General features: G+C 41.6%; 1 protein-coding gene across 3 annotated transcripts in view; it reads left to right on the top strand.

Annotated features, from left to right (window-relative positions):
* LOC144892577 (uncharacterized) overlaps nt 1-26,337 on the top strand; it is a 142,543-nt gene that overhangs the window by 3,784 nt on the left and 112,422 nt on the right. For 2 of the 3 annotated variants that reach the window (XM_078779725.1, XM_078779727.1), the window contains exons 2-7: nt 4,264-4,475; nt 7,393-7,590; nt 7,829-7,896; nt 8,397-8,459; nt 9,298-9,424; nt 11,537-11,689. In XM_078779725.1, the coding sequence (XP_078635851.1) occupies nt 4,325-4,475; nt 7,393-7,590; nt 7,829-7,896; nt 8,397-8,459; nt 9,298-9,424; nt 11,537-11,689 (760 nt within the window). In that variant the 5' untranslated portion in view covers nt 4,264-4,324. The remainder of the gene's footprint in view (nt 1-4,263; nt 4,476-7,392; nt 7,591-7,828; nt 7,897-8,396; nt 8,460-9,297; nt 9,425-11,536; nt 11,690-26,337) is intronic. The other variant, XM_078779728.1, reaches the window with a different exon arrangement.

The following is a 26,337-nucleotide window of genomic DNA, read 5'->3' as shown; positions in this document are numbered from 1 at the left end:
AAATAGCATATTGTGGCGTTTTGTGGCGCACCCATCCCAGAAGTAAAAAATATAAACCACAAACATGCATTGTTGTGTTTTTAAACAGTCGCTACTGATGTTTAACTCTAAACTGAAAGGGAGGAGACTTGACGTTCTTGTTGATTATATGCTTATCACGTCCCCCACAGACGAATAGACCCTAGATCAACTGTACTGTAATCTATATACCTCATTGAGCTGCTGTACTAGTTTCTAAAATTTGCTTATCAGTTTGGTGTTTGTGTGTTGACATAAAATGTGTGTTGTAACCATTGAACGTTTTTTTGAAAATAAATGGTGATTATTTGGAATACTTTTACTTTGCTGTCTCTGTAATTGTGATTTCCTGTTTATTGTTTAATAATTGTTTGAAAGTTGCTAAAACTGTTATGGATGCAGCTGTTGGTTATGTATGCGTTCCTGGAGAAGAGAGTGCTCATTGAAAATGTGCTAAAAGGGTTCATTCAGAGTTTAAGCAACTTTTTACATGGAGATACAAAGTGTGGTGTTGGCTTAACGGTTAAGGTGGCTGGCTTAAGATCTTAGGGTCTTGAACTTGAGCACCTGTGGAGTCGTTAAATAACACCAGGTGGCTTGACTCAGCCTGTCATTGTTCCGAGGTCGACAAAATGAGTACCAGCTTATTGGAAACGGGGCACTGCATCAGCGGCATAGCCCCGCTCACAGCAATGACACAACCAGCAGCCATCGGCTGCATACAAAATAATCCTTACAACAATTGATGGACAGACGAAGTGTGTGTGGTTGTGTTGTGTTGTGTTGTGTTACTCCTACAGTTCTGGGCCGAATACATCCAGACTTGCTACATAGGATCAGCATGACCCCAATTAAAGCATCAGGATGTTTTTATCCTTGCCGGTGGTCTTGGGGAGAAGGGGAGGAATTCGCTATGTAAATGTATGTCGTGTTGCGCCGCTCCAAGTGGGAGAGGGTATTACAAGTCTCCACCCTTTACAGTACAGTCAGTATTCCTTTCCCCACGTTTTCCAGTGCATTGGGGTGTTTTTAATTATAAGCTGGAGGCATGTTTTTGCTTGATGCACCTAACCTAGGTTTAAGTCAAACTTCTAATATAATCAACTTTCATCTGAAAAGTCATCAATTTTTAATCCGATTGACCCGAGCTTTGATTAAGATCGTCAATTTTAATCTTTAATGGAATTTGATGTATCCATGGTAACTTTTTTGGGGGGAGGGGGGAGTGGATTTTGCAAGTATCGTGTCAGATCTGCATGACGTCTTCTTGTTTGTTTGTTTGCCCGTTCACCTATAATCGCCTACAGGTCACAATTTTAAACCAATCTTCACGAAACTTCACCAAATGATGGAGTTGATGGTCCAACAGAATCCTATTTATTTTTGAGGTCAAAAGGTCAACATAGGCCAAAGGTCACGCACTTTTTTTCAAATTTCTAAAATCTTCAATTTTCATCCAATTGATTTGAAATTTGAAGAGGATTTGCATATCAGGTCACTGAAGTCAACCACCAATTATTTGTGAGGTACAAATGTCAACATATGTGTAATTTCTAAAATTGAGAGATATCTCAAAAAGTTGTGGATGAGTTCTGACAAAATGAGGTGGTTTTGAGTTGGTTCGGCGACAAGAACAAGCCAATTCAGTTTTGGTTCAGATCCAGCCTATCAGTGGGATACAAAATGTAAACTGTTCAGCCTGGTGGAGGTATGCGCTCTAATGAGTGCCGTTCTACTGTGTTCTGTTGTGCCTAGTGTCGCTCTGAGTGATTTTTCATTTGTCTATCTGTCTGTGAGCAGCATATCTCAGTTTGTGGATGTATTCGGACAAAGTTTGGTGGACAGGTTGGGGTTGTGATGAGGAAGAATTGATTCGATTTTGCTGAATATCTGGATCTGGATCTGAGAATTTTTTTTTTTTAATTCTCAAGTAATTCTTCACTATTGAGAAATGGGGCCAAAGACGACATATATCATGATATTTCAAAATATTGTGGACAGATTATGACAAAACTGGATGCAGACACGGCGTATTAGTGAAAGACGAAACGTAAACTGTTCAGCCTGGTGGAGGTATGTGCTCTACCGAGTGCCTAGTTCTAGTTTCTTAAGCACGAGCGGTATATGAAGAGGACTTGCATGAGCAGTATATGAGGGCCTAAATGGGGGTATCGGCAATAGCTCTAATCATGCAGATGGTAAACATTATTTTACAAATGATAAGAATATATCTTTATTATAATAAAATCAGGAAATGTAAAAAAAACATAAAATATGTACAAACATCAATAAAAAGAATAATTGCTGTCATTTGCACTCTGCTCCAACATCTGTCATTGAATAATTGCACTCTGCTCCAACATGGCAGTGGTTGGAGGAGGCTCATGTTGTTGCAAAACAAAGGTGGAGTAAACAGTGCTGATTGGTTCAGAGCATGTGCCTTACATTACAAACAATGGTGATGGGTGCGTTTACTTGGCGAGCGCTGCATTTTCTGTTTAAAAAAAAAAAAAAAATTTTAAATACATTTTTATCCAGGACTATAACTAAGTTGGCAGCATTCTTTGGAACAGTGTTAAGTCAGGTATTATTGTAATTTTGACTGATGTCTACCATACTCTGCGCCTTTGAAATACTGGTTTGACAGTTTATAGCTGGGCTGATATTTTATCCCAGGTGAGACTGTTTAAGAGGTGAGTGTGTGTACCTCCAGACTGTTTAGATTATCGGCCATCCTACCAGCCCTTTTTCATTGTAATACTACAGCTCTTTACTATGAGTGGTGTTTGTCTGTCTGTCTGTGTCGTCATATTTCTCAGAAATGGGTGCACATATCTTATTTAAACTTTTACATTCATCAGTGATTGCCAGGGATACAATTGAGTACAATTGAGTACCAGTTCACTGGTAATTCCCTGTTTGTCGTTAAAGGCGGCAAAAAGGGTTGGCGTCAGGAAGGGCATCCGGCCGTAAAACATTGCTTCAAAAAGGGGACCGAAAAACAACAGCAACCACGGTTCCCGAAAAAGGCCAACTCCCGCTTTGCGGGGAAAAATGGCCTCTAAAGGTGGTTTTTTAGTGATTGCCAGGGAGTGTTTTAGGCAAATAAGTTGTAGTTTTTATAAGTCACTCTCTATAGTGCCTCAGCCTTTGCAGCTATGTGTAAGGTAATATTAAAATATCCCTGACCCATTTATTGGTGGGTTTAGGGAAGTATTTTAGGCCCCCACAAAAAAAAAGATTTCTTCAAAATGCCAACAAGATTTGAGCAGCATTGGGCAATGCTGGGTACCCCTGCTAGTCTATATAAAGCTCTTTTTAACCATTTAATTACTGATGTAAATGTTTCGTGCTTTCTAGGTGGGCGAGAAAGCTACAAGTTTGCATATTTATGCAACCAGAAGCTGCAATTCCAGAAAAAAAAAAATCACAAAACTGTCTCTAAATGACTTAAGAAAAGCCTGATTGTGCAATTGGCACATCTGGTGGCCCTTGGGCTGTGCATAAATAAAGATCTTGTACTGCTCACTCATTCTGAATTTAACTGATTTATTTATCTGCTTGTAGAATGCAAGCACAATCATAATTTTTTCATAATAATGCTTCACAATACCTTTTTATAAAATAAAACCTTAAATTACTGTTGCTATAACAACCAAGAACCACCTTTAGAGGCCATTTTTCCCTGCAGAGCAGGGGTTGGCCTTTTTTGGGCACCTTGGTCCCCTTTTTGAAGCAATGTTTTATGGCCTGATGCCCTTCCTGCTGCCAACCCTGTTGGTCGCCTCTTGCAACACACAGGGAATTACCAGTGAACTGGTACTCAATTTGCCGACCTCGGAAGGATGACAGGCTGAGTCAACCCCCCTGGCGTTAATTCAGCGATTGACTGGGATTCGAACCTGGGATCCCAAGCCGGCACCCTAACCGCTAAGCCAACACCAGGCTGTTGCTATGATATATTTATATTTCTGCAAGTCTTATTTGAAGTGCAGAACTTGCTAAATATATTGCATAATGTTATCTTGGCTCCTGTTAATTTTTGGGTTTTTTTATTGACTAATGTGTTGCCTTCCATGAAAGAATGAGAAATTATTTTGGGTTTGCTTGAAGTAATGTTATAAACCTGTACGTTATGTGTGTACATGTTATTATTTACAAAAATTAAAATGTTTTTAGATTTTCTTAAAAATTTTTTTTGGGGATTAACACAAAAAAAAAGACTTTCCTTTTATTCTCTTCCAGATCCCAATCTTTGGACACATCAGGTACCTTTCTGCATTTAAACTAACAACAATCAGGAAACATGACAGACCTGTTGATGGAATGTGAGGAGGAGGAATTGGAGCCATGGCAGAGAGTCGATCAAGGAGACCTGTTTCCAGTGATGGAGAACAAACCCATGGATACTATCACACTGGCTTCAAATACTATGAAGCTCGCCATTGCTCCAGCAGGTATTAATTCTCATTCTTTGGGATGCTGTGTTTTAATGTCTCCATTTACCAAACCTTGATTTTGACCAAATACCAAATGTAATATGGATAACATGGCAAATAAAACTTTCCTTTAAGTACCATTTATAACTTCCCATATTTTGGGAAGAACAAAACTTCCCTATTCTGTAATGGAGCTGTGGTTTAATATTATGTATTTGTTGTGAGACATTGATAAATTTGTTTGAATGTATTACATCTCAACAATAGTACCGTTTGAAACTTGGATTTGGAACTTGTGCAGTTCGAGGAATTTATGATTGTAAATAACTTTCAATGATGATGATTAATTATGTTAGCATTTTGCTTGCTTCATGGTTTTAACCCATCATCATCTTTCATGTGACTGTTACATTTTTCTGAATAGATTTATAAGAATACATTTACTTGTAAAATTACATTCCGTGGTTTTGAGGTTACGGCCCATCAAAAATTAATTACTATACCTATTGTTTTTACTTGTGAATGGAGTGTTTTATTGTTGTTTTTTGGGGGGGTGTCTCACATTTGGCCACTTGCTAATTATGTTTTAGCTGGAACTTTGAACTTAACCCTTGATAAGGTTTGATTAAAGCTTTCAGAATATGCCCTCAAAAACATTGCCATTTTCAAGTTGCAAGCATCTCAAAAAAACGTTTTGTCTTGGTTATTGGATTTTAAGGATTTGGGAATTCACCTCGTGGCCACATTCCACATGATAGATTTTTAATATTCAGGTACAGTCTAGACATTTCCAACAACATTAATTAATTGATGAAATAATTTATATATGTATGGCTGTGGTTAAAAATGGATCAGCAAGAAATGTGTTAATGTCCACTCATTGAAGCAGATAGTTTACCATGTGGGCAACTGCCAAGTCTATTGAAACTCATACTTCAGAAAAATAAGTATTTGATTTATATTTATATCAAATTTCAGCTTTGTGGCCGAGTTCCTTCTTTGAAAGAAAATATTTCATTCTTTATGCATCTAAAAGTCATTTTCACAGAATACAACAAGCAGCAAAGCATTTGCAGAATTAAACAACTATCTTCTTTAAAGCTGCAGAGACGAGATTGAGCTTTGTGACATTAGTACTTTGGGTCTCCTTTAATTCTTGATGACGGCTTGGCTTGGATAAGATTATATGACAAGTGTTTGGACTGTAATTTTTGTTCCATATCTATCAACTGAGGTTGAAGGTCATTTATGGCTTTTGGCATCTTTTTAGCTAATTTTCATTTTTACATTGTTACAGCAGTTTTAATTTGGGTTGATATTGGGGTTACATCTAGACCAACATAGGATATGAATGCTAGCATCACACAGAATTGTGGGTCATGTTACATGTGCTTTAATCAAGTTGAAAGTGCTAATTGGGAATATAAATATGATATGGTGAAGACCTTTTTGACTTTATTGAAATTGTATTTTTGCACTCAACCGTTTGGCTGTATGGCAGAGAGTAGAAAGAAGCATGTTGAAAAAATCGTTTTTATTTCTCCAAAGTGATCTCAGGTACTATGCTTCAAAATGCTCTTCCAAGACTTAGATGTAATCCTCAGCTTTTGCAGTGCCAGGAAAAGTTGAAGGTTCCCCATGCTTTGGTTGGAAATACATCCACACACCATCTGGCCTTTCTGATGTCGGTCAGTACCCAAAAATCAGTTGACATCAAATTATTGTCCAGCGCAGTACCAAGCAAACTGCTGCCTGCCTGAGTCATACAGATTGAACCTTGCTTAATTTGAGAATATAACTGATTCCCCCTGACTATGACCAATCTGCATTCTCAAAAGCACATTTCAGGCACATCGTCCTAGTTTTAGCTGACAAAAATATATACCTGTTTATATGCACATGGATACCCTTTTCAAAAGGGGATTTCAGAGCATAAATTACAGTTGTTCATTGTCAGACCAGAATAATTTTGTATAAAAACTATAAAAGTAAAAATAAAAACCTCATTCCTTTAGAGTGCTTTACACTGCTTCCTTGTTGCTCTTGTGGAGTTGATCTACAGCTGATTAATTCCATTTCACTTTTGATGTAGTTTTTATCGTAACAAGTCTTTCTCCATTCAACAAAAGAATTGCTGCTTTTTGTACACCGATGCTTTCCTATCCCATCTCCAGGCGCTGCATGACGTCATTGCCAAGCACCGAAGGGGCCCGGCAATGACGCACGCTGAAAGGGAGTACTCAGTTTTCACTCCGGTTTCTTTCTTATTTGTTTGTCCGGGCGATATCTCAGCCATCCTTTGAGCGAGGAAGCTGAAATTTTGGCACAATAGTGAGCAAGTGCTTTGGCAAATGGCTTTGGCTTTGGCTTTGTTTCGACTTTCTTCCTTATTTAACGCGTGTATCAAGCGCAGATGAATGGAAACTATTTTCTTCAGACATCTTGCATTTGTAGTTTGTTTTTTCAAAACTGGTGCAGTATTTTGAAAATATTACTTATTCAATTTATACGAACATCAAAAATGTGTTTTTTAACATCTTAGCCTCACCCATTTCCAAAGGGATGGGAGAGGGTTTTGTAACTGGCTTGTGTTTCATTGCGTGTACGTATCAATCAGTTGTCCCATATTAAGGCTTTGGTGCAAAAACAAGTGACCTGGCAAAAGGCTTAATCTTGTTTGATTCACATTGTGCAACCAACTCAGATACATTGTTTACAAACATTTTGTGGAGGACAGTTATTAAGCATACCTTGATTTTCATTAACGGTACCCATTTGCAAATCCATCTGGAGTATGTTGCTCTGTGCTTTCATGCTGCAAAGCATTGCTGCTTTTGTATATTAAAAAAAACGCTTTCAAAAATAATGCACTTTCACATTCATCATTTTTGGATTTAACTTTGAAAATTTTTATTAATAATTTGTGCCTCCCTAGGTCTACCGACACCACCCAACATACCTACACCGTTATTGTTCGCACCGCCGCTCTCTGGTCCTCAATCGACATCTTCGGTCCAAGTTACCACAAGTAATTATGTTCTTCCAATAAAATCGACAGGCGTGTTCACAGTACCATCTTCAGCTACTGTTGTTCCCTTCAGCTCTGGGGTCTCTGTCTTTCCCATCAACTGTGGTAAGCAAGTTACCAAGGCCTGTGCAGTACCATTGTGTAGTGGGCACAATGTAGTATTTCTTACACAATGTAGTACTATTGTGTAAGAAATCTGCCTTTTTCTGGGCTTGGCAGGGGGTTAGCAGAAAGGAAGATGTAATACTCATAGTTTTATTTAGTTAATTTATCATTGATTTGCAGTTTAAATTGTTGGTAGTAGCCTTCTTTTATCCCTCTGTCGATCTCTCTTGGGTGACAGGTCAATTGCAGAGAACGACCAAAGTCTCCTCCTCTAATCAGACTACGCCATCTTTTGTTTTCGCTTCGGTGAGTCTTTACTTCCGAACTTTCTCTCCTTGTGTTTTGACGTTTGTGAATTAAAATAAATCTTTTGGTGCAGTCAGTTTTTTTTTTTTTTTTTTTTTTTTTTTTTGTTAAATCAGGTGATGCATGGTATGTAGATTGGTGTCGTATCAAAGTGGTTACATGAGAAGCAGCAGATGTTTTATAGTATGTTGATTGCAATGAAAAGAGTAACTCGTAAACATACAACTTTGAATGGCAACTGACATGGACACTTACTCCTTAATTTTTGAAAGCAAATAAACGGTATTCACCCAGGCTGAAATGTTTTCATTTCATTTTGCAAAAACACAATTTTGGTTTGAAACGCAATGAAAAAAGTGCTGAAGGATACCAGGCCCATTCATTTTCCTCTCTAATGCACATACACTGTGACTCACCAAATGAAGGGGAGAAAAACAGTGCTCTACCCATTCGAAGGTTTTGGAGGGCAGTGAAGAGGAAATTGTTTTACTGTTTTGCAGCAAGTGAGCATCAACCAGAATCATCCTGTTCAGACAAGGAAGCATTTTCAGATGCTGGATAAGGTCGGTTTTTGCATAAGCATCCTTTGAAACAAACAATAACACCTAGCAACACCTGTTATTGTCTAATATGATGCATAAAACTTTACCTGGAGATGTGTTCTGCTGTGATTTGTGTGATAAAATATCTTGTAAATGCAAGTCTTGATTGTATATTGTTAATGGCCGGATTTGTAAAATTGGGCACTTTGCAAGTCATTGCACATTTGTCGATAAATATTGTAATTCATGTACACACAAAGTAATGTTTCTAAATGTCCTTGTCCTACATATGTGATACAAGTAAAACCTACTTTATGAGCCTCAGAGTGGCTGTAAATAAAAATTATAATGTTTATGAAGTAATTTGTGATGATACCATATATTGCGTGTAAGAATACTGTGCCTAAGAAACTTGATATTTTGCATTGCTTGAACCTTTCGAATTCGTTATTTTTAAACTTTCCTTACTTTTTATACCTGGTGTTTGTTGAATAAATATATACAGTTTCTGTTTTGTTTCTATAATTGGAGGTTTATTTTAGTGCACTGCCCATAATTATAGTCCAAAATGCTACAATGCGGAGGTTATAGTCAAAAATGATGAGCATCAGAATGCTCACAGACATGTGGCACTTTTTTTTGTGTGGCACTTAAGCCCTTTGTTTTGGAACTACAAAATATTATGGAAAATTCAGGATTTCAAAGGACAACTTAACGTTTGGGTATGAGGAAAGCAGATGTAACCTGAGTAGCTCGCACGAGTTATGGCCGAAGGAAGGGAGAGACATGTCCAATGTGTGTGTGTGTGTGTGTGTGTGTGTGTGTGTGTGTGTGTGTTTGTGTCTTCTTCATTGTGCAGAGCTATGTCGTCAACAATATGCCTCAGGTCGGTACCAGTGGGACGCGGCTTCCAATCTTCATCTCTCTCCAGTCACCCAACGGGACTCCAATTCGGCTGCAGCAGAATACTCCCACCATCTTGCAGTGTATGGCACTTTCTGTTGTAATGTTTTAAGTTTATGTGAATGCACACTCCTTTCCTTTCCTTTCAAATGAAACACATGGCTGCTGCTCGTATCATGGGGCTTAACTGTGTGTGCTGCGGTTCTTGCAATATGGAATTGGACAGCGTGCAGGTGATAGCTCGCCTACTCTTCGCCAGGGACACCGTGGGATATTTTAATGTCCACTAACGAAGCTAGCAGACAGGACAACCATTTTAACGTCTGTTCCGAGGGACGACATGCACATGCACACACATGCATGCACCGATATAACAGACAAAGCCAGAGAACAAGTGGCAGACGATTTGAGAATGGAAGTCGAGGAGTCGCCGGGAGGTGGACATGGCGTGGTGTAGCTTGAGACCCACTGGCGGGGACAACAAGTAATGGAGGGAGGGCATACGGACCCACTGCAGGGAGAGGAACCGACCTGACCCATTGACATAGACCGGGAGGCACCTACACCGCCGGAGTGGAGGGGGTGGATAAGGACAGGAGGTGTGGATAGTGATGGTCACGAAGAGGAGGGAGAATGGCAGAATGAGGGAAAGGAAGATAAAGAGCAGCATGAATGATAGGAAGAGCTGGCCAACAAATTAGAGATGAGATTGATACCATTCAGGGAAAGACCACAACTCTATAACATAGAAATAACAAAAGGACAAAAGTACGAGTTCAGAGAACCAACACAGCACACAGAAAAATCAAACCAAGGTTGGCCCGATTGAAGGAAATGAACACGGTGAGCTTTGCAGCAGCATTGCTCGTTCAATAAAAGGTGACAGACAAACATCGACGCAAAAAACTAAACCAGGCTCTGCATACAAAGACCAAGTACCATCATGGAAACTGAGATGAATGAAACGGAGAACAACTTGGAAGGGAAACGGGACAAATGCAATAGTTTATAAGAGGAATCAGAAGTCAACAGATATTAAACGGAATCCAAATACATTTTATATGTATATGTATATGTACAGTTGTGACCAAAAATACTGGCACCCTTGCACTTTTTTCAAATAATGCGCCATTTCTTCCAGAAAATTGTTGAAATTAAAAATCTTTTGGTATCCACATTTGTATTTCTTTGGTTTGCAGTGGAACAAAACAAAAAAAGCTGAAAAAATTATTAACTCTTAGCTTATTCCACACAGAAATCCTAAAATGGCCGGGACAATATTATTGGCGCCTTTTAGCAGAGAAATAATTAGATTTCAAACAGGTGATTCTCCTTTACTTTGGAATTGAACTCACCTATGGTGATTTGCAGGTGCCGGCAATATAAAAATCAATCATTCAACCAGTTTGAATGGAGAAAAGGAGTCCTTCTGCTGTTTTGTTTCACTGTGTGTACCGCAATGAGCATGGAGAAAATAAAGAAAACCAGAGAATTGTCTGAGGAGGTCAGACACAACATTGTAGCCAGGCATGGACAATCTCGAGGCTACAAGTCCATCTCCAGAGACCTTGATGTTCCTGTGTCCACCGTACGCAATGTTAGCAGGTAGTTTAATGCCCATGGCACTGTGGCCAATCTCCCTGGACGTGTCCGCAAGAGAAAACCTGATCGAAGATTGCAGCGAAGGATTGTTCGAATGGTGGAGAAAGCACCTCCATCAACTGCCAAACAGATTCAAGCTGACCTTCAGACACAATGTACGACTTGTGTTGGGGGGTACAACCACCCGAAGAGGCGTCCCCGATAGTTGCTCCTGGACAAGTTAAATAGGGTGGTGTATAAAACTGCTTCAATAGTGCTGAACTTCCAGGAGTTTTATAAACGATCTTTAATATCATTTTATTTCAATTGAAGTATATGCTTGAACACTGTGTGGAAAATCGTGTTCTATTAACTCTCTATTTATTACTTTTTTCCCCTTTCACCTCTGCAATTGTCTCCTGATAACGGTAACAATGTTGAGCTGGAATGCGCGATTGGTCCTGATGCTGTGAATTTACATTGATCATCCTCATTATGTTTAATTAACTACTTTCAGAATGGGAAATAAAAAGTAAATTTTGACTGGTTGATGTGTAGCAAGTGATGTTTTTTGTATTGGCCCACTCACCTCTGATTTATTGTTGCCATGACAGTGCCTGCCTCACTGCTCAGGCAAACAGCACCAGGTCAGATGCCAAGTCGTGTGGCATTCGTTGGACAATGTGGCCAGCCGATGCCAATCCGCTTCCAAATGCCGCAGGCAGCGCAGGTCCCGGTGCAAGCAATCGAAGCTTCTGCAATCACAGGTGAATGTCAAGTTGTTGGTGTTACAAAAATTTTAGCTGCCTCTTTTCAAAGAATGATTACCGTACCGGTGTAACCGAAAGTGGATGGGGGTTATGTTTTCACCTTTCTTTTCTGTCTGTGAGCAGGATATCTCAAAACATTATGGATGGATTCAGATAAAATTTGGTTGACAGGTTTGGTGCGTGACAAGGACACATTGATTAGATTTTGTTGAAGATCTGGATACGATAATTTTTATAGCGATTCTTCATAATTGAGAGTTGAGCCAAAAACGATATGGAGCACGATATTTCTAAAAGTTGTGGTCAGGTGCCTTTTTAAGTCTGTCTCTGTTGTATGTCCCCCTTTCATTCCGACTCTTTTCAAATGGCACCACAGCTAACTCCGCTCGTGAAAAGGCTGAATGTCTCAACTCTGTGCTTGCTTCCAAGTCTCATGTTTGAAACCCTTCACTCTCAGTACCCATTTTTCCCAGTCGTTCCCAACGGCTCCTAGACTCTGTGCCTTTTTCACCTGAGAGGGTGGAAAAGGTTCTTTCAAACCTTGACTCCTGACTCTGCAACTGGACCAGACAGCATCAGCTCATGTGCCTTAAAATCCTGCTCTACTGGTCTTGCACATCCTCTCTCCACCTTTTCACCTTACCATTTGCGCTTGGTCATCTTCCGTCTGCTTGGACATCTGACATCATTGCACTACATGAAAAATGAGCAAAAACTGGTCCCTGTCACTACAGAACCATCAGCTTACTTCCAATCATCAGCAAGGTCATTGAAGCAATCTTCGTAGTTTATATGAAATCCTTCCTTTTCTCCAACAATGTCATCTGCTCATCTCATAGCACAAATTTGGTTTCAGACGAGGCCACTCCGCGTTGGACAAGCTGCCTCTATGCACCAAACAATTGATGGAGACCCTCAATGCCAAACGATCAGGGCCATTTCTCTGGACATACGTCATGCTTTTGATACAGTCTGGCATCCTTCTTTACTCTCCACACTCTCTGCCTATGGGCATCCAAAGCCAACTCTACACATGGCTTACTGATTTCCTCTACTCTTGTAGCCAATGTATGGCACTCAATGGAATCCTTTCATCTCCTCTCCCTGTCAAGGCTGGTGTGTACCCCAAGACAGTGTTTTGGCCCGAGTCCTTTTCCTGATCTTCGTCAATGATCTCTCTGACTCTGGAAAATCCTCTTTATCTATTTGCTAATGACTCCAACCTCTGTTATGACATCCCTAATCCTTCAGATATGAAGGCTGGAGTGTATTTCCTCTCTCCAGACCTGAAAAAAAAAAAATCACAAGCATATGCATATAAATATGCATATAAATATGCATATATATATATATATCACACACACACAGACTTGGCATTTAATATGGAATATTTTTTTTTTCTTGACGGGTTTACTTTCTCAACTCAGTATATCAATCTAGTGAGTTTCTTTTACACTTTGGTGATTTATTTGTTAAAAGAACCATGTCACTGATTGTCTGTCGCAGCAAGAAGTCAACAACAGGATTATATCACAGGTGGCGTGGCAAAATGTACGGACAGGTGCATTTGATGATTGGCTTCACAGTCGGGTATACAAGGGTTGTTGCGTTCTGTATGAGTGGAAAACAACTGCTGCACATCTCCAAAAGTTATTGCCGCTTCCTCTGGAGATGGTCCGTCAACTCGACAATGTTGTTTGTCATGGAGTGGTGGCTTTACGAAATTACGGCATGAAACAGCGTGCTATTGCTCGGCAGTATGGCATCATTCAAGGTCAGGTGTCAAAGATCCTGAAACGAAATGCTCAGAGGGGTGTCCCTACTCCAATACCGAGGCCAGGACGTCCCCGCAGAAGCACAAGGAGGGATGATCGCCAGCTGCACCGGTTAGTCCGCAATGGCCGTACCAAGTTAGCTAATCGGCTTAGGGCTGAGTGGCAGCAACTGACAAATGTGCCTGTATCCAGAAGATATATACATATATATATATATATGTATATATATATATATATATATGTATATATATATATATATATATATATATATATATATATATATATATATATATATATATATATATATATATATATATATATGTATATATATATATATATATATATATATATGTATATATGTATATCCTATATCCAGAAGGCTAGTCAACCAACGACTGGTTCAAGCAGGCTATCGTGCCAGGCGTCCCCTGAGAAAGCCACGCCTGACCAGACAACACCGCCAGCGCCGATTGCAGTGGGCCAGAGAGCACCGTCAATGGCAGCCAGGACACTGGAATCACGTGATCTTCAGTGACGAGTCTAGATTTCTGGTCTATCGCCAAGATGGCCGCGTCCGAGTGCACAGACAAGTGCATGAAGCCTACAACAAAGATTGTATCGTGCCAAGAGTCCAAGCTGGAGGTGGTGGGGTGACCGTTTGGGCTGCTTTTCATGCAGGGGGCAAAACTGACCTGGTTGATCTGAATGGAAACCTGAACCAGTTCAAGCACAGGGCCATTCTGGAAGAAACATTGCTTCCATTAGCTCGTGCAGCCTTTCGAGGAAACTTTGTCTTCCAAGATGACAATGCACGGCCTCATCGTGCTCGCATGATCCAACACTTTCTTGCTGACCGTGGTGTAGAGCATATGGAGTGGCCTGCCATGTCCCCGGATATGAATCCGATAGAGAACTTGTGGGCAGAATTAACGCGTCAAATCGACCACTTGGACCAGCAGCCGACCTCTGTGCGTGAATTGCAGCAGGCTATTGTCACTGCATGGCAAGCGATTCCTGTCCAAACCTTGGCAAATCTCGTGAACAGCATGCCTCAACGTGTACGTGCTCTCCTGAATGCTCGTGGGGGTTACACGAAGTACTGAACTGTAATTTTACTGTCCGTAATCCCAGTCGTAATTTAACTTTTGTTTTTGTTATAAAAAAAATTAGGCTAATGTGCAAAATAAAGAGATACTTCTGGAAAACGTACAGAAGTTTAACACAGTACTGTCCATGAATTGAGTTCGATATCAGTTTACATCCCTTTCAAGGATCAATTTATTTGTTTCGAAATGTCAAATGTCGTTTTTGTTTCTTTTAAAGGTCGCATTAACAAAATCTAGAATAATTTCAACATAATTCCAATGGACTTTTGGTTCTAAGACATCTTGAAAAGTAAGTTCACCCCCACAAAAAAAATATTCCATATTAAATGCCAAGTCTGTGTATATATATATATATATATATATATATATATATATATATATATATAGACACACACACAGTCATCCCTCGTTTATCGCGGGGGTTACGTTCCAGAACCCCCCGCGATAGGTGAAAATCCGCGAAGTAGAAACCATATATTTATTTTATTATTTTTATATATTTTAAGCCTTTAAAAACCCTCCCCATACTCATATAAACCTTTCCCACGCTCTTATGAACCCTTTCTACACTCTTAAACACACTTTTGAGACCCATTCTTAGTCCTGACGTATTAGAAAAATATTTGTACGTGTATATATAGCTGTACAGTACATTGATGCAAGTTCTTTTATAATTGCAATTAATTAACAAACAAACATACACATATGATCATGGAACTACACAAGTACAGTACAACAAAGTATTTACATTGATGCATATTGTGTTTTTGAAAGCAAAAGGCAATAATTGACAAAAGTGCCTTTAATCAAACCTGAGGCCTGAGCATACAGAAGTCTTCATGAGCTATTCAAAATAGAGATGATGATTAATTTTGAAAATTAATAAGAAATGCATTAGCTTCCTCTTGCATATGCAGCAGCTTCCTGATGGTTAATTTGTAGGAAGCATTGGGGGGTGGAGAGGAGGTGAGGAGGGTGGTTATTCCTGATCTGATGCTGTGATGAAGCAGATATCTCATCTGTATCAAAAGGTAATGACCGAAAAATCCCATCCTCCACAACCTCGGTCATTCATGTTACTCAGCGACTTAATTTAATTGCAGCTTTAGACAACATCATCGAAATCGTCATCATGATCATGTGTCTCTAAGTTGTAAACATAAGTTATTGTAAATTAGAGGTTACCCAAAGTATGATGACTCTTAAAACCATATTGATCATTAAACTGCAGGATACAGTTTGGCATCAACCTTGCAAATTACTTAAAGTAGCGAAGAACCGTCCAAGAACCCTCCTTACGGATGGGTTAATTACCCCCAGAATCATGGACAAGTTAATTACCCCCAGAATACGGGACTTTCAAAATGCGCAATTCTTTGTCTACCCATTTATAATGCGTATTTTATTTCGATTTACTGTAATATTCTTTTAATATAGGTTTTAATTAATGTGTTATATTTTTATTTATATTATTATTAATTTTTTAGGCTAGAAAATGCTTATTTTACCGCAAAAATAATTAAAATCTCAAAAAATAAAAATACCCATAGGCCGCAGAATCCCGCGATATAATGAAAAATCCGACATATAATTTTACATATACTAGCGAGAAAAACCCGCGATGTACCGAAGCCACGAAAAGTGAAGTGCGATATAGCGAGGGATTACTGTAAATATATATATATATATATATATATATATATAGATAGATAGATAGATAGATAGATAGATATGTATGTATATATATATATATATATATATATATATATATATATATATATATATATATATATATATATATATATATATATATATATATATATATATATATATATATATATATATATATATATATGCATACATACATACATACATACATACATACATACATACATACATACATACATACATACATACATAATCTCAACATCAAAATAAACTTACTAAATCTTTAGAAGGACACTCATTGAAATCCTCCATGCAAAAATGAAAAATATTTGAACACAGGTAAAGTTCAGCTATCTTCACCAAACACATGTCAACAAACAAGAGGTTGCCCAAATCACAGAAAAGCAAAAAGCATGAACATCACAAGGGGTGGTGCAACAACAATCACAGCACTGCAACACAAAGGCACGCACCTGAATACAGTCAAAACAAAATGACACAGGAATGGACACAACACTCCTAACAGTCAAGGACAGAATGACAGCAGTCCTCAATATTGTGTGTGTCCTCCCTGAGCTGTGATGCAGGCTGTTCACCTCCGACGCATGCTCAGTACCGGGCATCTGATGCGGTCCTGGGGAAGTCTGTCCCACTCCTCCTGCAAGCCTTGAATGAGCATTTCGAAGCTCATCCCATAAATGCTCAATGGGATTGAGGTCAGGGGAATAAGGCATCCAAGGCATCACTTCAACACCCTGTTCCTGGAGGAAGTTTGTGGTCAGGCGAGCAGCATGGGGTCGAGTGTTCTGGTGGAAAACTGCGATGTCAGGATGAGCCTGGATAAATGGCAGCAGACGAGGTCTCAAAACTTCATTGACATAACGCTGACTAGTGAGATTGCCGTTGATGACAACCAGAGGTGTCCTGAATCGGGTGGAAATGCTGGCCCATACCATCACACTGGGTCCTCTCCAACGATTGATCTGGCGAACACAGCATGATGCACACCTTTCCCCACCTCTGCGCCATACCCGTTGACGCCTATCAGCAGCATGGAGGCAAAATCTGGACTCATCGCTGAACAAGACTGCACTCCACTGTTGCTGTGTCCATCGGCGATGCTGCAGACACCATCTCTTAGTCTGTTCTGCCGATGCACTGCGTTCAACACTGGAGCTCTGCAAGGACGTCTTGCCACCAGGCCCCAACTTCTCAAGCACCTCCGCACAGTAGAGACACTGATGCGGTTGTTGTGACGACCTTTTGTCACTGCAGCTGTTTGCGTTGCAGGGTGGAAACGATCAAGAAGATGCTGCCGTACAATCCAGCGGTCTTGGTTTGGGGTGGTTACCCATGGTCTTCCTCTTCGTGGACCATCATTCACAGTTTCAGTTTCACTGTAATGCCTGGCCAGGTTGGAAATTGCAGGCTGTGAGCAACCAAGACGTTGGGCAATTGTTCGCTGGCTTACACCAGCCTCAAGCATCCCAATTGCCTTTAAACGTTGTTTAGATGTCAGGCATGGCATATGAATTTTCTTGTTGTTTTCCCTGTCAGAAGCCTCCAGAATGACTATAGACAGCAGTAAATGAATGTCTAACCACGAGAACTGAAGGATTTCATTACGAGGGTCATTATTTAATGGGAAAGATTCCTATACAGAACCACTCAAGCATGCCATTGTTGATCAACCAAGTGATTGAAGTGAAGTTCCCGTTACATTAATCAGCCATTACAATTGAAGAAACGTGTTTGTAAAGCTGCACATTTCAAAAAATGAAAGTGACAAGTTTATTTTGAGGTTCATTATATACAGTCACGTGAAAACGTAAGTACACCCCATGTAAAGTTTTGACTTTTTCAACATATTTCAACATACAGCTATTTGATCTTCATTTCAACAATATTGACAGATAAAGGTGGTATAATATAACAAATATCATGAAACATTTACATTTTGTCGTCCATTGTATAATTTAAATAAACATAAATGCAAATTTTGCATGTGGAAAAAGTAAGTACACGCCTACATTTATCACTACTTCAAATACCTAAAATTAGAATCAGGTGCACCAGCTCAGGTGCAAATGATTAGAACATCGTTAGAGAGGGTCTTGGAGGAACCTGTCTTATTTAAACCTCAGACATTTAGTTTGGTTTGCTCTTTGTTGTTGAAGTGTGTGGCGTCACCATGCCAAGATCAAAAGAGCTCTCTGAGGCCTAAAGAAAGAAGGTTATAGATGCCTACGAGTCTGGGAAGGGATTTAAAAAGATCTCCAAACAACTTGAAATCAATCAGTCGACTGTCCGGAAGATCATCTACAAGTGGAGAGGAATCCAAACAACTGCCAACTTGTTCAGGCCAGGCCGCCCCAGCAAGTTCAGCCCGAGAGCAGACCGCAAGATGCTGAAAGAAGTCTCTAAGAACCCCAGAATGTCATCATGGGACCTCCAGGTAGCTCTTGCCACTATTGATGTCAAAGTGCATGAGTCTACCATTAGAAAGAGGCTGCACAAATTTGATCTACATGGGAGGTGTGTCAGGAGGAAACCTTTGCTGTCCAGAAAGAACATCAGTGCAAGACTAAAGTTTGCCAATGAACACCCAGGCAAAGACCAGCACTTCTGGAACAATGTGCTCTGGACAGATGAGTCAAAGGTAGAGCTATTTGGCCACAGTACCAGAAGACATGTTTGGCGAAAACCAAAGACAGCATTTGACCACAAGAACCTGATACCAACTGAAAAGCATGGTGGTGGAAATATTATGGTTTGGGGCAGCTTTGCTGCATCAGGGCCTGGGCAGCTCACCATCATATAATCCATTATGAATTCTTCATTGTACCACAGGCTGCTTGAGGATAATGTGAGGCCATCTGTCGAAAAGTTGAAGCTCAACCGAAGGTGGACCTTGCAACATAATGACCTTAAACATACCAGTAAATCCACCAAGGAATGGCTGAAAAGAAAGAAATGAAGGGTTCTGGAATGGCCAAGTCAAAGCCCGGATCTAAATCCCATCGAGATGTTGTGGGGGGATTTGAAACGAGCTGTGCATGCAAGAAACCCCTCAAACATCGCACAGCTGAAAGAATTCTGCATGGAGGAGTGGGAAAAAAATTCTTCCAGTCGATGTCAGAGACTGGTAGACAGTTATAAGAAATGCCTACTTGAGGTTGTTTCTGCCAAAGGGGGCAATGCCACCTATTGGAGCCAAGGGTGTACTTACTTTTTCCACATGCAAAATTTGCATTTATGTTTATTTAAATTGTACAATGAACTACAAAATGTAAATGTTTCATGATATTTATTATATTATATCACCTTTATCTGTCAATATTGTTGAAATGAAGATCAAATAGCTGTATATTGAAATATGTTGAAAAATTCAAAACTTTACATGGGGTGTACTTACTTTTTCACGTGACTGCATATATATATTTCAAGTAATGAACGGCGTTTGGGAATTATATCCACGATATCCATTTTTCCGTTCTCCAACCTATAGCTTTGTCTTTAAAAACTCAACGTTTCGGCCAGAAACCCAGCGTGCGCTGAGCCTCCACTAGCCTTTATCAAGAGAAGTTCCCTTGTTCACCTCCTCCCAGATATATCTGGGGGGAGGGGTGGGCCGATTCTATCAACCAATCACAAAGCTGCGTTGCGAGACCTCGTGACCATGGACCCATGCTCGGCTTATGTTGCAAGTGTTTTGTGCGTGTTTGAGCTGTGTATTGTGTTTTGTTGTCCGTGTTGCCTGTGTCGGCTATGTCCCACTTTGTCTTTGTCCTCCTCCACGCATCGGTGTCTCTCTGGTGTATTTATGCACGAGAGGTCCGTATGCCTGTGGTAACGCCACAGTCTCCTCTGTCAATGGTGCCTTCGTTTGGCCAGTGTGCCAGGCCGCCAGTATTCCCCTCCTGGCCCGGTTCGGGGATGCTGCCAGCACGTTCACATTGTCCCATAGAGGAATATGGCCCCGCCCTTATTCCATGCTTGGCGATATCAGATCTTTCTGGGTGATTACACTCAAAGGCCTTGTGGTGTTCATTAATGCGCTGGCCTAAGGTTCTTCCAGTCTCGCCTATGTATTCTCCACCACAGTCACATGGAATGGTGTATACCACACCTGTGCAATTATTCTTCAGTCTTTTGTCTTTGACCTTGGTCAGTGCACGTCTCAAGGTGTATATAGGTTGGTAGTTAACCCTCACCCCGACCGGTCTCAAAATCCTGCCAATCCGCAGGCTGCAGCCACCTCACTCTCTGAAGACCTGGACAAAATCACAGACTGGTCAAACATGTGGAACATGTCTTTCAAATCCTGACAAATCTCACACTCTTACTATGTCTCTCCGAAAAGATCGACTGGACAACCCTCCCATCTACTTTCTCAACAATCCTCTCCAAGAAGTTCTGTCGCTCAAGCTTTTGGGTCTCACCATCTGCCATGATCTTTCTTGGGAAAACCACATTTCCAAGCTGGCCTCCAAAGCCAGTCGCCGACTGGGCATCCTCCGTCGTGCGAAGTCCTTCCTAGGCACACCTGAGCTCCTCACCACATACAAGGCTTTCATCCGCAGCTCAATGGAATACTGTTCTCCCCTATGGGCTGGTGCTGCTGCCTCACACCTGGCTCGGCTTCACGCTGTTGAATCCAAAGCTTTCAGAATCATTGGAATCTCCCGCGATGAAGCTATCTCTGAGGGCCTTTCACTCACTCACCGCAGGCAGGTAGGTGGTCTTTCTGTCTTCTACCGACTCCTCTCCGGCCTTGCTCCCCCAGCTCTCTCTGTGCTCTGTCCCCCAAATATTCCTACAGGTCGCACAAGATCTGCCAGCCACCCTCTGATGGTTAAACTGCCGAAATCTCGGCTCTCTGCTCACCTTCACTCTTTCATTCCTCCATTCCTCTTTTCTCCCGCCTCTGGAACAAACTCCCACACTCACTTCAATCACACTCCTCCCTCCAGGTCTTCAAAACAGCTGTTCACCACCATCTCTTATCTTCCCCCATCCAAAACCTTGATCTTTTCTACCCCCACTAATTCACCCCAGATCCACCTTGTTTGAAATTCCAACTTCTTTCCTGGAAGTCTTGGCAGTGTCCATATGTTTTATACCTCTCCCACCCCCCCCCCTTCCCATGCCTCCCCCCCAAAGCCCTCTCCCTCCCACAGTTCTCTCGATGTCTCCATGTCTCTCGGTCCCTGCTCTCAAATGTTGTGTTTGTGTCCTTCCCTCTCTCTCCCCATCTTGTCTACCGCTCCCGATGTTATTTGTTTTGTGTGTCTGTTTGTCTTTCTGTGTGATTAATGTTCGCTCTTTCACGATCCTCGATCTTGTATACAAAACAAACAAACAAAAAAATCCTTTGAGATACCCGTGTCACAAATGGTAGCACGCAGAAGCCCTTAGGTGGTTCCTGTGGCACGTCCTGGATTTTTGGAGCTGCCAGTACCATTTCATTTTTTGGGCAGAGATGGTCTGGGTAGCCATTGGCTTTCAATACCCATTTGAGATGCTTGATCTCTCTCCTTTTGCCCTTCAAGGTGGACGGTATATTCCTTGCCCTTTTTACGAGTGTATTCACCACAGCTCTTTTATGGTGCAGTGGATGGCAAGACGTGAAATCGAGGTAACGCTCGGTCTGGGTGGGTTTCCTATACACTGCGGTACTTAAGCTTCCATTGAGGTTCCTCCTCACCAAGACGTCCAAAAATCTAAGCGACCCATCCTGTTCTTCCTCACAGGTAAATTTGATGGAAGGAAACATTCCACTAATGTCCTCCTGGATTGCATTAACAGCCGTGCTGGGGCAGATGACAAAAGTGTCATCGACATAGCGGTACCAGACACGTGGCTGTGTTGGGAGGGATGGGATGGTGCGTGTTTCCAGCTCTTCCATCACCATATTGGCAACGCAGCATACCTCACGGGTCGGGGTGAGGGTTAACTACCAATTTTTCACAAACGTACCCACAACCCTGGCGGTTGATGTGGCGAGACAGAGGCTAATGGAGGATGATTGCTGGAAACAGGCCGCCGACAAGTTGAATGTTGATGACGCTTGTGACCTCCTCAGCACTTGTCTGTCTTCCACCTATTTTGTCTTTGACAGCACATTTTACAAACAGGTGTTCGGCACTGCGATGGGCTCCCCGGTGTCTGCGGTGGTTGCCAATATGGTGATGGAAGAGCTGGAAACACGCACCATCCCATCCCTCCCAACACAGCCACGTGTCTGGTACCGCTATGTCGATGACACTTTTGTCATCTGCCCCAGCATGGCTGTTAATGCAATCCAGGAGGGCATTAGTGGAATGTTTCCTTCCATCAAATTTACCTGTGAGGAAGAACAGGATGGGTCGCTTCCATTTTTGGACGTATTGGTGAGGAGGAACCTCAATGGAAGCTTAAGTACCGCAGTGTATAGGAAACCCACCCAGACCGAGCGTTACCTCGATTTCACGTCTTGCCATCCACTGTACCATAAAAGAGCTGTGGTGAATACACTCGTAAAAAGGGCAAGGAATATACCGTCCACCTTGAAGGGCAAAAGGAGAGAGATCAAGCATCTCAAATGGGTATTGAAAGCCAATGGCTACCCAGACCATCTCTGCCCAAAAAATGAAATGGTACTGGCAGCTCCAAGAATCCAGGACGTGCCACAGGAACCACCTAAGGGCTTCTGCGTGCTACCATTTGTGCCACGGGTATCTCAAAGGATTGGCAGGATTTTGAGACCGGTCGGGGTGAGGGTTAACTACCAACCTATATACACCTTGAGACGTGCACTGACCAAGGTCAAAGACAAAAGACTGAAGAATGATTGCACAGGTGTGGTATACACCATTCCATGTGACTGTGGTGGAGAATACATAGGCGAGACTTGAAGAACCTAAGGCCAGCGCATTAATGAACACCACAAGGCCTTTGAGTGTAATCACCCAGAAAGATCTGCTATCGCCAAGCATGGAATAAGTGCGGGCCATATTCCTCTGTGGGACAATGTGAACGTGCTGGCGGCATCCCCGAACCGGGCCAGGAGGCGAATACTGGAGGCCTGGCACACTGGCCAAACGAGGGCACCATTGACAGAGGAGACTGTGGCGTTACCACAGGCATACGGCCCTCTCGTGCATAAATACACCAGAGAGACACCGATGCGTGGAGGAGGACAAAGACAAAGTGGGACATAGCCGACACAGGCAACACGGACAACAAAACACAATACACCGCTCAAACACGCACAAAACACTTGCAACATAAGCCGAGCATGGGTCCATGGGTCCATGGTCACGAGGTCTCGCAACGCAGCTTCATGATTGGTTGATGGAATAGGCCCACCCCTCCCCCCAGATATATCTGGGAGGAGGTGAACAAGGGAACTTCTCTTGATGAAGGCTAGTGGAGGCTCAGCGCACGCTGGGTTGCTGGCCGAAACGTTGAGTTTTTAAAGACAAAGCTATAGGTTGGAGAACGGAAAAATGGATATCGTGGATATATATACAAAACGTAGGATATATATATATATAAAATCGATACGTGACTAACATAATTGCCTTCGATCAAGTAGTCTGAAAATCAGCGAAGGCAATTATGTTAGTAATGTATATATACAGTGGGGAGAACAAGTATTTGATACACTGCCGATTTTGCAGGTTTTCCCACTTACAAAGCACGTCAAGGTCTGTAATTTTTATCATAGGTACACTTCAACTGTGGAAGACGGAATCTAAAACAAAAATCCTGAAAATCACATTGTATGATTTTTAGGTAATTAATTTGCATTTTATTGCATGAAATAAGTATTTGATACATCAGAAAAACAGAACTTAATATTTGGTACAGAAACCTTTGTTTGCAATTACAGAGATCAGACGTTTCCTGTAGTTCTTAACCAGGTTTGCACACACTGCAGCAGGGATTTTGGCCCACTCCTCCATACAGATCTTCACCAGATCCTTCAGGTTTCGGGGCTGTCGCTGCGCAACACAGACTTTCAGCTCCCTCCAAAGATTTTCTATTGGGTTCAGGTCTGGAGACTGGCTAGGCCACTCCAGGACCTTGAGATGCTTCGTACGGAGCCACTCCTTAGTTGCCCTGGCTGTGTGTTTCGGGTCGTTGTCATGCTGGAAGACCCAGCCACGCCCCATCTTCAATGCTCTTATTGAGGGAAGGAGATTGTTGGCCAAGATCTCGCGATACATGGCCCCATCCATCCTCCCCTCAATACGGTGCAGTCGTCCTGTCCCCTTTGCAGAAAAGCATCCCCAAAGAATGATGTTTCCACCTCCATGCTTCACGGTTGGGATGGTGTTCTTGGGGTTGTACTCATCCTTCTTCTTCCTCCAAACACGGCGAGTGGAGTTTAAACCAAAAAGCTCTATTTTGATCTCATCAGACCACATGACCTTCTCCCATTCCTCCTCTGGATCATCCAGATGGTCATTGGCAAACTTCAGACGGGCCTGGACATGCGCTGGCTTGAGCAGAGGGACCTTGCGTGCGCTGCAGGATTTTAATCCATGACGGCGTAGTGTGTTACTTATGGTTTTCTTTGATACTGTGGTCCCAGCTCTCTTCAGGTCATTGACCAGGTCCTGCCGTGTAGTTCTGGGCTGATCCCTCACCTTTCTCATGATCATTGAGGCTCCACGAGGTGAGATCTTGCATGGAGCCCCAGACCGAGGGAGATTGACTGTCATCTTGAACTTCTTCCATTTTCTAATAATTGCGCCAACAGTTGTTGCCTTCTCACCAAGCTGCTTGCCTATTGTCCTGTAGCCCATCCCAGCCTTGTGCAAGTCTACAAATTTGTCCCTGATGTCCTTAGACAGCTCTCTAGTCTTGCCCATTGTGGAGAGGTTGGAGTCTGATTGAGTGTGGACAGGTCTGGAGACGGCTTTGCGGTCGGTCTTTGCGGTCTTTGTGGTCGGAGACGGTCTGGAGACGTCTTTTATGCAGATAACGAGTTCAAACAGGTGCAGTTAATACAGGTAATGAGTGGAGAATGGGAGGGCTTCTTAAAGAAAAAACTAACAGGTCTGTGAGAGCCGGAATTCTTACTGGTTGGTAGGTGATCAAATACTTATTTCATGCAATAAAATGCAAATTAATTACTTGAAAATCATACAATGTGATTTTCAGGATTTTTCTTTTAGATTCCGTCTTCCACAGTTGAAGTGTACCTATGATAAAAATTACAGACCTTTACGTGCTTTGTAAGTGGGAAAACCTGCAAAATCGGCAGTGTATCAAATACTTGTTCTCCCCACTGTATGTATTGATTTTGCAGCTGTTTGCAAAATTAGAATCAGATTTTGAATATCAGCTTTTAATAAGGCTGCATGATAATCTTAACAGGAGCCAATCACAGTGCACACAGCCAAACAGGGTAAAACAGTGAATGGATAAATGGAAAGATAAAGATATATATATTATATAGATTTTGGAGTATTTCTCGATCATCTTTCATCTTTCGTTCGTCTTTCTTAAACTGACAGCTACCCTTGTCATATATATATATATATATATATATATATATATATATATATATATATATATATATATATATATATATATATAAACACAGTTTGTGTGTGTGTGTGTGTAATGTTACCGATAGACTCCGAAACGGAGAGGCTCACGTGCTTCATATTTGGCATAGACATGGCCATTGAGCCTGGGACGAACATGGCCGAGACAATATTTGACGAGATCCGTATTTTTTATTCATATTTATCTCAGTGTATTTCAGCGAAGTACCCGCTAATCTCAGCCAGTGCGAGCAGCTAGCTGATTCGCTCAGAGCGATCACGTGATGTTCCATCCCGTCACACGTTTGCACGTAATTCAGGGCGAAAAGCCATTGCGTTTTTTCACCTTTATGCGATCGTGTTTTGTGTCGATTTTGTGCGATATGAATTAAATTTGAATTCATATTTCGTGTTTACGAATTTGAATACGAAGGATTTCCCCTTTCCCCTTTCCCCTTTCGATTTTGAATACGAATCGAATACGAGCTTGAGTCGAGAGGGCGAATGTACGGGTTGGGAATGTGCGGGTCTCCCTTCCCCCGCCCGGCAACGCC

This window comes from Myxine glutinosa, chromosome 6 (assembly GCF_964187855.1).
Source record: "Myxine glutinosa chromosome 6, kmMyxGlut1.1, whole genome shotgun sequence".
Lineage (NCBI taxonomy): Eukaryota > Metazoa > Chordata > Myxini > Myxiniformes > Myxinidae > Myxine > Myxine glutinosa.
Note: the sequence above shows the minus strand (reverse complement) of the source record. Positions and strands in the feature narration are given on the sequence as shown.